Below are 13,151 nucleotides of genomic sequence, written 5' to 3'. Positions count from 1 at the left end.
ACCCATCTGTATTTTACAAAGTGGGAGAAAGTCTCCTGGATTCCGAAACGTCAGATGTTTTGACGTTCCCATGTACACTTCCCTGCTCTTGGCCAGGGAGGAGGGACCCAAACTTACTTTAGTCTTCTGGTTTCTATCAATTGGCATCCCAGTCAAACTTAGATAAGGGGGCACCTGGGTGGCTCAGTCGGTTGAGCGTCCGACTTCAGCTTAGGTTATGATCTCATGGTTCCTGAGTTCAAGCCCCACATCGGGCTTGCTGCTGTCCATGCAGAGCCCCCTTTGAATCCTCTGTCTGCCCCCCCCGCCCACTGTGCTCTCTCAAAACTAAATAAACATTAAAAAAAACCTTAAGAGTCCCCCTCTGACATCCAGCTACCTGTGATTTCCATATTAGCGAGAGTGAGAGCATCTTTGAGAAAAGAAAGCCTGGGTGCCTGGAACATCCCAGGCAGATTCCAGGCAGCAAGGCCTAGTTCTAGAAGGGGGGTGAAGGCGTGGATGGGCTGACTCTGTAGGTCAACATCTGCCTTCTCAACTTCTCCCAGAGTTCTGCTCCTGAGAACAACTGAACTCAGATGAGCACAGGGCCTTGAGGCATGCTCATGCTGCCCTTTGACCCTCAGCTTCTGGCTGAGGCAGAGAACCCGGAGGAGGTCAGCCCATCCCTATGGAAGGTGACGCTGTGGGTCCAGTTAACAGTTGGGTTCCCTCCCAATACAAACACACCCGGTGGGGCCTTCCCTGCTCAGGACAATGAGCAGGGCTGGGCCTCCCCAGCGGGCTTCCTTCTCTCCCCCACTCCCATACTCTCAGTGTCAGGCCCAGACTCTCCTGTTAAGAACGTGCTGTGGATATTTGGAGAATTTTCATTTGAAGGGAGCCCCACTAGTTAGCCTAGACCGGATTGCTACATGTCCTGATAGGACCCTGCCTCCCCTCCCCCATCAGCACCCAGTGTGAACTTGCTCATCCGACCGTCCAGCTGGTGGTGGAAGGGGTGGGGGTCGGGATACTGGCGTAAGAGAAGGGAGTGTGTAACTGTGGGCACTGGGGAAGAATGGGGAAGAGGTGTGTGGGGCCACAGAGAAAAGGACCAGCATGCAGGCAACAAGGACACTGTCGGCCAGGGCACTGACCAGAATTCTCCAGGAGCGTGAGAGGCTCCCTATCCTACCCCCCCACCCCCCACCCCCCACGTTGAGCCTCACTTCCCAGAACAGGCAGAAGCTCTTGCCCAGTGCCCTGCTACTGTGTTGGCCCGTGGGTTCCGGACAGCGGCACTGAGGGCAGTAAACGAAGACGGGATAGGTCCTCACAGGTCCGTCCTCAGGTTCCTAGGCAGCATGGAGGTCAAGAGCCAAGGCCCTCTGGGGGATGTCTGTTCCGAGTCTGGGCTCTCTTCATCTTGGCCTCCCTCTCCAGCTCTCACTGATCTTCCCCTCTCTTCTCTGGCAGGAACTGATGCCCTTGGCCATGATGCACCCCCAACCACTGTCTGCTCAGGCACAGCCTGTTTGACTGAGCCTTTGCTGCCCCAGCTGTTTCACGTAAGTATGAGGCTCAGGCCAGCCCTCTCTTCCCGCCAGAAGATGTCTGGGCCTTGGGTGGGGATGGGTGTTGGCGGGGATGAGGTCCAGAAAGTCCTGGTCACAGAGGGCAGGCCTGGGAGTGGACAATAGGTTTGTCCTCTTCGGCCGCCCTTGGTCCCTGACTGGGTCATCACTGCACCCATCTGTCCTGATCCACTAGGCTCTGGGAGGGAATCTCTTTCTCATCCTTAGGAAGCTCATCAGAAGGCAGCTGGGCATTCTGGAAACTTGATGGCACTGGCCCCTGAGTCCTGACTCAGACACTGGACTTTAGGCAAATCATTTAATGGTCTGACTTTCTCTCCTGCGTGTAGGGATTTTGTGTGGTGCTGAGATGTGTTATCTTTTGCTGCATAATGGGACTGCTACAAACTTAGCAGTGAAACAACACATGCCGATGACCTTGCAGTCTCTATGGGTCAGGAGTCCAGGCGTGGCTAGCGGGACCCACTGTTCCAGGGACTGTCATAAGGCTGCATTCAAGGTGTCTTGGGGCTGCAGTTTCATCTCAAAGCTCAACTGGGGAAGGACCCACTTCCACTCTCACTTATGTGATTGTCCAGTTCCACTTAGGTCATTGGGCTGAGAGCCAGAGGCCACCCCCTGTTCCTTGCCATATGGGCCTCTCAACATGGCAACATGCTGTATCCAAACCGGCAAGGGAAGGAGCTGGCTAGCAAGAAGGTAGTCAGAATGCTACGTAAACTATTCACAGAAGCGACATCCCATCATCTTTGCTATGTCCTGTTGGCTAGAACTCAGTCACAGAAGGCTCCCTCCCTCGAGGGAAGGCAAGTACATGAGGCATGGCTGCCAAGTGGCCATCTTGGAGCCTGCCTGTCCTGGGAAGGGCTGTAAGTGGAAGGACACTGTAGACTGTAGAGTGTTGTCCTTTGCATGTAATTGCAGAGTGAACATGAACCCACCTGAAATAATAGGAGCTACTGGATATGGGAATGTCAGTGCTAAATTGTACCATTAGTATGGGGCCATCACGGGGAGTGGCTGGCAGCTGGCTAGTTCCCTGCATGCCCGTTACCTATGCCTTCTTGGCTTCTGATTTTAAGGCCAGATTTAAGCAGACACAGACAATGTCTACGCCTTCCTTTTCCCCACAAATAGCTGTGTTTGCAGAATCTTCTGGAGTTTCCAAGGGACTGTTGCATACATGAATCTCACTTCTGCCTCAAAATCATGCTTGTAAGCTGAGTTTTTTTTTTTTTTTTTAATCTTTCTCTTACAAGTGAGAAAGGAGGTCAGTTTCCAAGATGGGGACAGCTGCTAAATGGCGCAGTTGGACCTCAGACGGGTCTTCAGATGTGCGCCACTGCCTGCACTGCCCTGCTCCCCATTCTAGGTCCCTTGTGCTGTACAGCATCAGGGCCCCGAAAAGGGAGAGGCCAGGCGTGGAGGTCAGAAGGAGGGGAGGGCACTGTTCTTATATAGCTTCATAGCTCGCTGTATCCTAAAACAGGCTCGGCTCGTCCCAGGGGACAAGGCCGAGACTTCCAGGTAGAGTGGGTCACTGCTGCCTCCAACTTGAGGGCGCTCCACAGGCCTCTGTCTCTTCAACAGCCCTCCCTGGTGAGCAAGCAGGGAAAGCAGGGGAGAGTGGACTGATGTTGTAATGAGGGCACATAAATTCTCCCAAAGCTGGGGTTCATCTCCCTATCTGTGCCCCCCTGCCCCCCGCAAATGCCCAGTGATGCCCTGAAGCATGGCCCACGATGCATCTGGGCAAAGTCAAATTGGTCTTGAACAGGGAAGCTCAGGTCTGAACGATGGGATGGGAGCTGAGAGATGCAACTTGCTGCCCCCTAGGGGTGGGTCAGAGTCATAACTGCCAGGCCTATGAAAGAAACGCTGTATCAGAAGATGATTATAAGTACCCACTTGTACGGAGCGCTGTGTACAATGCTGCAGGGGTATGAAGCAGTATAAGACACAACTCCTGACCCCAAAGGACTTCAAAAGTACTAGAGGAATTAAGATGTTCCCATGTGAAACTTGACAAGCGTTTTACCAAGACAAGATTTGGAAAGTGGCTGATGGGTGGGGAGCCTGGGTGGCTCAGTCGCTTAACCATCTGACTCTTCTTGATTCTGGCTCAGGTCATGATGTCGTGGGTGGTTGGAGCCCATCATTGGGCTTTGTGCTGGTGTGGAGCCTACTTGAGATTCTCTCCCTCTTTCTCTGCCACTGCCCCCCCCCCCCCGCCCTGCTTGCTCTCTCTCTCTGAAAATAAATAGACTTAAAAACATGGAAAGGTTGTAGGAGTCCAGAGAGAGAGAGAGAGCACCACTATGAGAGGGTCAGGGAGGTCTCTCAGAGCCCTGGACGGTGGTCAGGATCTGAACAGGTAGAGAAAGCAGGCTCATGCACTCCCCTACCGAAAGCTCTTCAGGAAGCCCCCTTGCCTCCAAGGGAGTTAAATGCCAGTCCCTTGCCTGCCTTACCGCCTCTCCCACTTCCTGCCCACCCTGCCCTGGCCCATGCAGGTTCCTTCCAGGTTCTGGAAGCCCCTGTGGTTGCTCACATGCCTGGGCCGTTCATCCAGCCCTCTGCACATGTCTACCAGACAAGCTCCCTCTCACCTTCTATGACTCAGCCCAAGCGTAACACCTTCCAAGGAGCCTTCCCCAAGCAGTTAGCCGCTCCTCCTCTGGGTCCTCACAGCCCCTGGTCTGTGTGTCTTATGCCATATCATATGGTATGTTAAATGTCTTTTCATCACGAGGCTCTAAGCTTCTTAAGAACTGCACCTCCCTGGTGGACAGAGGATTCATGTAGGGGGGTAGTGGGCAGTGTGGGGTGGGGGAGATAAATTGGTGGTGAGCATGCATGGAAGTGGAGCGGGGCGGAGCATGCGAGGGTGCACCATGGTGAGGGGCAGGTGGGACTTGCTTGAAGAAGCAGGTGCTCCTTCCGCCAGGTGAGCACCGCAGGGTGCACCCCTTCCTCAGTGGGCTGCAGCTTGCGTTCCGGCCCCATGTGCCCTTTGAGTGACAGCAACTTGCCAGACCCCTACGCAGCGGCTCTGGTAGAAGGACTCACAGAGAAGTGGGAGGTGGGAAAGCCCGTTTGGAAAGAGGGTGATGACTCAGGCTGTCACAGTTGAGTGTGAGGTGCCAGAGGGACACGCGAGTGAAACATCTGTCTATCAGTAGCGGGAGGCACAGCTGGAGACGGGGCTCGGGACATGTGGGTTTATGGGTGGTGGGGCACACAGGGAGGAAAGCCAGGTGAGGTGGGCCTTGGGGACCATTCTAACCCTTGGCGTCTTTTCAGGGGTAACGCTCTTCTTCCTACATCTCTGTCTCTTTTATTGTCTTGCAGGTCACACTGTTCCCTTTACTGAACGTAAGTGTTCATGGTCACCCTTCCTTCCTCAAGATGCCAAGTCTCCTCCCTCCTTCCTGCTCCAGGAGCACGGCCAGCCTTGGTCCCCATGTGCCCGAGAGGCTGGGAAGTCTCTCCTCCTGTCTAGAGCTCCCCCCGGGCCCGTTACCGCCTTAGCAGGGCCTGACCTCCAGCCCCGCCACCACCTTCCAGGAGCCAGAATACTTACTGCCTGTTGCCCACCCCCCTGGGCTTACCTTGCCCTTGTTTTCCATACGAGTTGGAAAGAGAGGTGAGATACCCCCAAAAAGAGTGTGGGTTTAGCCAGGGCAGAACCAGCTAGAACTTTTGAGATTCAGACCCTGTCCCCTCCACCTGGGTCAAAGGCTCTGGTGTCATTTCTGTTTGTGTCCTGGAGGGCAGGGACTAAGAGCATGGCGCTTGGGGTGGACCAGGCTGGACAGGAGCTCAGCCACACCAGTCGAAGCTTCGGTTCATCGTGTGTGAAACAGGGATGCTTAATAACTACCCCAGAAGGTATTCTGAGGATGAACTGAGACAACCAGGGAAAATTTAGGGCAGTGCCACAGACCAAGCCCTCAGGAAAGGGAGCTTTTTTTGTCTTTGTGTCTTCAAGCCATGAGCTGAGTGTGAGGAGAAGAGAGATAGAGAAAGACAGCAAGAACCTTTGAAACTGAACAGAAGCAGAGAGCAGAATTATGTCCTCAGTCAGCACTCTGCTTCCTCTCTCCCCTCCCGCAGCTGTAGGCCCCCGGGTCCCCCGCTGGCCCAGGCACAGCCACCCTCTGCCTTCAGGAAGCCCCTGGTGTCCCCAGAGCCCGGGGCCCTCCTTTCCCAGCTACCCGCAGGTCCTCCCAGCCTCCGGCTGTGTAGAAAGTTCCAGGAGGCCCCATGGCCAATATGGCCGCCCCTCACCTCTCCGCACACATCATTGCAGAGTTTGATGGGGCATCGGGCGGATGACAGCGGGAACAGTTGTGATCACTGGCGGAATCCTAGCTACGGTCATTCTCCTCTGCATCATCGCCGTCCTGTGCTACTGTAGACTCCAGGTCAGTCCCCAGAGGGGCCAGCCAACCACTTCCCGTGCGGGGGGCACAAACCGGGGGCCCACCTGGAGGGTGAAAAGCTCAGAGCCATGGAATGTGGGAGGCATAGGCTAGGGGGGCTGGGAGTTGGGGGTGGCCAGAGGGAGCCACGCAGCCCCCACACTGTACACTTTGGGGTACCCCAAAGCAGGGTGCTGGGGAGATCCTGGGTCACTGTGCCGTGTCTCCTGCATGCCTGGGCTTTCAGGAGTGGGGGGAAGGGCATCCTTCTGGGGAGACAGAAAGCTGCTCCCAGCAGCCCCAGTCCTGTCCTCAGTATGACGCCATGCCCCTCAGCTCTGCCGCCTGCCTGTCTCAACCACAGCCCGGAGCTAATGTGCTGGGAAGCAGGGGGGAAGGAAGAGGGAAGGTGGGGGTCTGCAAAGCTGGGAACACGTATTGGTGGAACGTGGGCGTCTGGTGTGGCCGTTTGGCCCCCACACCAAGAGGCTCTCTGCACAGGGTCCTCCGCGGACCGGGGCACAGGCGCCGTTGAGCGCTGGGAGGGGGGCCCCGGCCCTCAGGCAGCCCTCCCCTCTCTCCCCTCAGTATTACTGCTGCAAGAAGAGCAGAGCCGAGGATGCAGACGAGGAGGAGGAAGAGCACGACCTGCCCACACACCCCAGAGGCCCCGCCTGCAATGCCTGCAGCTCCCAAGCCCTGGACGGCCGAGGCGGCCTGGCGCCTCTCACCAGCGAGCCCTGCGGCCACTGCACCACCTGCTCCCCGTACGGCTCCCCCTTCTACATACGGACGGCTGACATGGTGCCCAACGGGGGCGGAGGCGAGCGGCTCTCCTTCGCTCCTACGTACTACAAGGAAGGGGGACCCCCGCCCCTCAAGCTGGCAGTGCCCCAGAGTTACCCGGTGACGTGGCCGGGCTCGGGGCGTGAGGCCTTCACCAACCCAAGGGCTATTAGTACAGACGTGTAACCCCGATCCCCCCTGACCCCTCCGCGTACCGATGCTGCCGCCCCAGCGGAACCATGGGGGCGGCAGATGGTCCCTTCCACAGCCCACGAGGACTGTCTCCGTTTTTTGTTTGTTCGTTTTGTTTTTGGCTTTTCTTGCCCCACAGTGGAATTCAAGCTATTGAGTGCAGGGAGAACGAGGGCAGGGCCCGCCCTCGGGGCGCAGAGGTGGGGGCTGGAGGGTGGAGCCCTGGCTTTGCGCGCTTCTGGGCTGAGACGGTCTTTGCGGGCTCGTAACCGCTCGTGCTCCCCTCGCTCCCCCAGCTTGGCCGCACTGCGGGAGGAGGAGCACCACGAAAGCTGAGCAAAGACCCCGGAGGCCTCCGGGCTCCTTGGGGGGATGGACGAAGGGGGCCCAGGGCCCGGGGAGAGGTGAGCAGGCAGGCCCTGCAGAGCCCGAGGAGGGAGAGGGAGGTGTTCCGGGGCCCTCCGCAGGCCCGTGCACTATGAGGAATCCAAGAACCAGTTCAGAGCCGCGTTTTGTGTTTGGTCATCACGGGGGCCGCAGTCTGTGCATCCGCTCCAATAATGGGTATAGATTCCGGAACTCGCTACATCTGTACCCACGCCCTGCCTCCTGGAACACCTTGAGTTGACTTTAAAGGTCACGGCATAAGGTTATTTGCGGGGGGTGCACCGAAAAGGTGATGTCTAGCCTTGTCTCCCTGCAGATCCTCGTTCTCGGCCTCGGGGACCAGCTGCCCCTGCTGGAGAACCCGGTTCAAAGTTTTGCTACTGAGTTTGAGCAGCTTAGCAAATGAGACCTTCTTGATGATAGTCTCTGGGGTCCCAGCCCACCACTGAGCAGGGCGTGTGGGAACAGTGCTGCAAGGGTGTGTGTGTGTTTGTGTGTGTGTGTGTGTGTGTGTGTCCGTGTCCTCCGCCAGCACACATCACACACCAGGGGCTTTGCCACCTTTGGGAGCTGCAGAGCGGAAAGGTGTCTGATGTTCCGGCTGGAACGGAAGCACTGGCCTGCACACAGGAGTGCAAGGTGATTAAGGTGGCCAGTCCCCAGGGCACAGCTGGCGGGTGTGGGCAGAGCCTGCAGAGCCTCCCGGGGACGGTTCCCTGGTTGCTGGCTTCCCTCGATTCTGTGCTGGCTTCCCTCCCACTGCTGATCCCCCACCCTCACCCCTGGCTAGGGGGGGTGCTGCCCCACTCCCCACTTAGAACTCTGCTGTGGCCTTATGCCATTTGAGGGAAAGTACCTGATGGGTTTTCCTGGTTTCCTCTACAGTGAGGGGTGGCTGCACCCCCTTCTAAAGGCATACCTACCGCCCCCTCCCCCCCACCTTCGGAGTCACAGACTGCTGCACGGGGCTGGGGCAGGGGAGGAGCTAGCCGCTTTGCTGGAATCCGGATTTTGCATTTGAGCGGGAGCCATGTGCAGCTGGGAGAGAGCTGGCGCAGGGAGAGACTTCCCCACACCTGTCACTTCACTCTGCCCGGACACACTTGTCACCTCGCATCTCCTCTGTAGTTAGCGCACACTGGCTTATGTACGAATCAGAGGACCTGGGGTCTGTCACACACACTCTGGTCACTCATTAGCTCTAGGGCCAGTCATTTTTCTTCGCAGAGTCGCCATTTTCTCCAGGAAAATGAGGGCTGCCCAGATAGACCTAAGAGCCCGCTAGTACTCCAGACAGCCAGGACTTCCTGAAAAGACCTGCCCGCCATGCTGCTTTTCTCGCCCTCATCCTGGCGGGGGCTGGACGCACTTGTCGACTGCCTGATCCAGTGTGCAAGGATGTGTGTGTCGAGGACTGAAGGACCACGGTGAAACACGGGTGTAGCAGGCAAAACGATTTTAACGGTCAGGGAAAAGCACACATGTCTGGCCCTACTGAGTGATCTCAAATAGCAGCATTTCCTGATACTGGGAGGCAGCTCCGGGTGGGGTGACAAGCTCTGTCTCCCAGACCAGAGGGACCAGACTAGGACAGGAACTTCATCCCTTCAGCAGTCCTCATTGGGCCCAAGTGCACCCCCTTGACATGAGCTTCTGGGGGTGGCAGGCGTTGTGGCTTCCTGACCACCAGCCCCAGTGCCTCCCCGCGTGGGAATTTCACAGCCAATCAACCACAGCAAAGGCTGGCCCTCCTTTGTACCCCCTGCCTTTGGAGAAATCAAGACAGCCCAGTCAACTATCACCTGCTTCTTGCATTGATCTATTGGGGTCCCTCAGTGAAAAGCATCTTGGACCGTCCCCTCTCCTCCTAGAGCTTTCTTGGCCTAAATCTTGTCAATCTACACACCAAAATCTGGGTTTGGGCACTGGAGGGATGATGCGCCCCGGTTCCCCTCCCCCCCTCAGTGCTCAGGGCCCAGTCTCCAGGAGCTGTCCATCCCCTGTAGTGTGAGGGTCTAACCTATGGAAGAGGAAGCCCACCCATTCAATCGTGCTGCACTTCTTAGCTATGGAGTCTGTGCTATGGGACGCTATTTGGACACCTTTCAAGTCGTTCCCAACAGGAAGAAAAGGAGAGGCTGGAACACCCTTTCCTCTCGGCCATCTTGTCTCCACCGCCATTTCACTGCTCCTGCTGCACATTTCCTGTCCTGCATCTTTGATAACTTGGAGTCACAACCAAGTGAATGTCAAAATAAATGAGGAATTTGAAATAGAAATCCCACAGAATGCTCTGTTATTCACCTGTATTCACCTGAGGAGGGGGCAGCTGGGCACGGATTTAAGAGTGAACGCTCCTTTTTATTTCCCAGAATGTCCATTTTCAACACCGAGATCTACCAGCTGCTTCTGCCCTCCTGCTTCTGCACTAACAGGTCCTTCATGCTGCCCGCCGTCCCCCCGCCTGCCCTGCTGCCTGAGTCAGGGCTCGCACCCAGGGAGGATGTGTTGTTTGTTGGGAGAGGGGATGTGAAGACAGTTGCTGCTGGCCCTGAGGTGGAAGTGGCCCAGCCTGCTTACAGGGAGCCTCCCAGAGAGCAACCCAGGCTTCTGCCCTTCTCCCAGCCCCCCACCCCCTCACTGTCCAGGCCCGTGGTGTCCCCACCTGTAGTTATGGGTGAAATCACCAACCGTCTGAAGGCTGAGGAGACCTGACCAGAGTGTCTGTCACACCGCCAGCCCTTGCATGTTGGGAGGAGACAGAAGAGAAGGGAGTTTGGGGATCAGACCCTGGCAGAGGCTGCAAAGCCAAGAGAGGAACGGAGTGTGGACCAGAGTGGAAATAGTTTTGTGCGTGACAGGGAGCGTACAGAGAGGGTGAGGATGAGGACGGATCTGTGTGTGGGACTGTGTGTGTGTATCTAAGAGAGACCGGGAGACACCCCCCCGCCGCTCGGGGCCAGTGTGACTACAGCTGGGGAGCAGTGCACAGCCTGGCCTGCAGAGCTCGGGCGCCCTGCTTCTGCAGGCCTCTGGTACTGCTGTGGGGCACAGCTTGAACCTCAGCCCTCGTGGCCATTGGCCACAGCTCTGCCACCAGTTGTCCTCTGGGAATAGAATCCCTGAGGCTCATCTGTCTCGCCACCACACCCACCCCAACCTCAAACCATCCCCTCCCCTGCAAAGCACTCAGGCCCACTCCATCCCTGCCTCTCAGATGGCTCCTCTGTGAGGTTGGATGACCCACATCTTTGTGCAGCCCCAGGCGATGTGGGGGTCACAGCCCTGGCTCTGTTCTTCTCTCTGGTGGCACCTGAGTGCCATCAGCCTCAGCCCCAGGCCTTGGGTCTTACTATACTTTGTATGTCAAAATGGGAAGGGGGGGCAGAGGACAGGAGCAGTGGTCAAGATCACAGGTCCATGGACTCAGTAGCCAGGGGCTTCTGTGACCAACACAGCCCTTGGCCCCCTAGACACTGTCAGCCCCCTAAGCTGCATCACGCTGGTCCGGATCCCTGAGGTTTCTTCAGAGAGAAATTTCTTCCACTGTCAAAGCTTCTCATCCCATTTTCTATACTTGTTTACAAGTACTGCTCAGAGGTCACTGATCATTTCTGGGAAAATAGGACCAAACCATATCTAAGGCCGGGAGCTCCTGACGGCTCAGCAGCAAGAAAAAGCATAACCAGGAGCCTACCCCCAGCCCTATTTGTTCAGAATGGAAATGGACCACAGTCCTTGAGCCTCAGGCACTGACCTAGGCATGTCTCAGACAACCGTGACAAAGACAGCCAGCACCCCTTCTTCCCTCCCCAGCCTGGTCCAGGCTGCTCCTCTCTCCTCCCTGTTTGGCCACCTTCTCTGCCCGAGACCCCCAGCCCCTCCTTCCACTGCCCAGTGTCTCCTGTGGAGAGCCCACTAGCACACAAGCTCTTAAAAAGGGCCCCTGCACCTCAGGATTTTGGGCATCCTCACAGCGTGTCTCAGGGTGCCCGGCACACAGCACCCTCCGGACCATCCCCCGGCCACAGCTGCAAGCAGCTATCGGGAAGGAAGGGCTCCTTCCTCCCTTCGACCTAACACCCAGCAGGTGCGGCAACGGAGTAATGGTGGTCCGAGGGTGGAGTTTTGTATCAGACTTTGCTTTGAACCCTGGCTTTCCCACTGGCTGTGTGACTTTTCAGGCCGCTTTTTGCATCTCTCCGATTCTGTTTCCTCCCGTATAGAACTGAAATCAGAACACCTACCTTATTCTATTGCTGTGGGGACTGAGTGGGCCTGGCACACATGGCCACCATTGTCATTAGCAGGATTTGTAGGTGCACCCAAACCTGAGTTCTGGAGGCCAAGTTGAGATTGGCCAGGCCCCAGGGTGGAGGGCTGCTCTGGGCTGCATTTCATCTCCTTATCTCTACCCTCCCCTGAGCCTTTCCCCTCCTCCCTCACCACCTCTCTGCCTGTTCCAGGCATTGTCAGGACCGCCTCTCTGCTCACTACAGCCTCTCTCTTCATTTGGAACCTCCTCCCCAATAACTACCTATGACTCTTTGAGAGACCAAAGCTCTCGTCAACCCAGAGCTGCATTTTTTTTTGGTCACATTTGCTCTAATGACCTGGACACATGAAGGAGGGTAATCATATTCCAACTTAAGACACAGCTCTTGGCTTGCCTCTGTGCTTCTTACGTCACTGGCTTCCCCAAGTTCAACGTCTGAAAGGTCAGAAGGGATTCAGAGGAACCCCAGCCCCTCCTCTTAAGCCTGGACTCCCTGACTTGCTCATCCCTGGCCCTGCTGGGCCTCACCCAGAAACTGCTAGCTCCCTTGCCACTGGAAGTGGACAAGGGATTCTGGGTAATAGTGGGGAGGTGAGTGTGGGGAGGAAGGGTGAGAGGAAGAGTGTCTTGATGTCTCACAGGAAGGGACAGAAATGTGCTTTTACAGGACACCACCTGCATCTTCATAGAGCTAGGAAGCCAAGGAGAACCACCTGGTTCACACCTGTTCACACCCCCTGGCATCCACACACCCAGTGCTGGCTCTGGGGACCCACCTTCACTCTGCCCCAAACCCTCCTCCTCACATACTGCCTGGATCCACGGAGGACAAGGAGAGATGATGGCACGGCTGTAACCCTCACCCAGGGGCCATGGGGGCCTCAGCTTCCCTGACCAGACATCATACAGCCATTTATATCCCTTCCTTCCAGTGGATGTAGTTCCTCAGAAATAAAATCAAAGTTCTCTCTCTCTTCACCTTACAGCAAGGTGAGGCTGCCTCTGCACCTGCTGTGCTCCTGTCCATCTGTCCCCATCACACCACTCACTGTAGGGCTCTAGGCAAGTTTTCTGTGTTATCCTAAGTTGTCAGAGGGACTGTCATGTCCGTGAACTTGTTCTCACTTCAGGGTGAGTTAAGGCAACTTGACTGGTGCCAGGAGATTGAACTCTGTGAAATAAGGCCCTGAGGCCCAATCCTGCCCATTCGTGGAGGAGAGTGGCCGGCAGGATTCAAACAGCTCATCAAGCGCCACCAACCAACCTTCTGCGCCACCTGCCTTCATCTCTGACCTGTGTCCTGCTACGGGTGCAGGTGGTACTGGGCTTCACTGGGACAGCTCCTGAGGCCTCTGCCTTTCCCCTTTTCTTACAGGGCTTAGTGGGTACTTTTAAGGTGGGAGGAAATAAAACCTATACCTATATTTCTTGACACTTTGGTCATAGGAGTTAAAAAAAATCTTTTTCAATTTCTTTATGTTTAAGAAACAGAGCACATGAGTGGGGGAG

The 13,151-nt window shown here is 56.2% G+C and overlaps 1 protein-coding gene across 1 annotated transcript; it reads left to right on the top strand.

The window, feature by feature from the left end:
- The first annotated feature begins 1,527 nt into the window (after positions 1–1,527).
- FAM163A (family with sequence similarity 163 member A) lies at positions 1,528–8,271 on the top strand. Its single transcript, XM_039255370.1, has 4 exons — positions 1,528–1,550; positions 4,929–4,952; positions 5,890–6,004; positions 6,590–8,271. Exons 3-4 carry the CDS (start codon positions 5,912–5,914, stop codon positions 6,971–6,973), a joined length of 477 nt encoding a protein of 158 aa, XP_039111301.1. The 5' UTR covers positions 1,528–1,550; positions 4,929–4,952; positions 5,890–5,911; the 3' UTR covers positions 6,974–8,271.
- Positions 8,272–13,151: the final 4,880 nt, after the last annotated feature.

Source organism: Hyaena hyaena, unplaced genomic scaffold (genome assembly GCF_003009895.1).
Source record: "Hyaena hyaena isolate Hyena2069 unplaced genomic scaffold, ASM300989v1 scaffold_525, whole genome shotgun sequence".
Taxonomy (NCBI): domain Eukaryota; kingdom Metazoa; phylum Chordata; class Mammalia; order Carnivora; family Hyaenidae; genus Hyaena; species Hyaena hyaena.
This window is presented reverse-complemented; position numbering and strand designations above follow the sequence as displayed.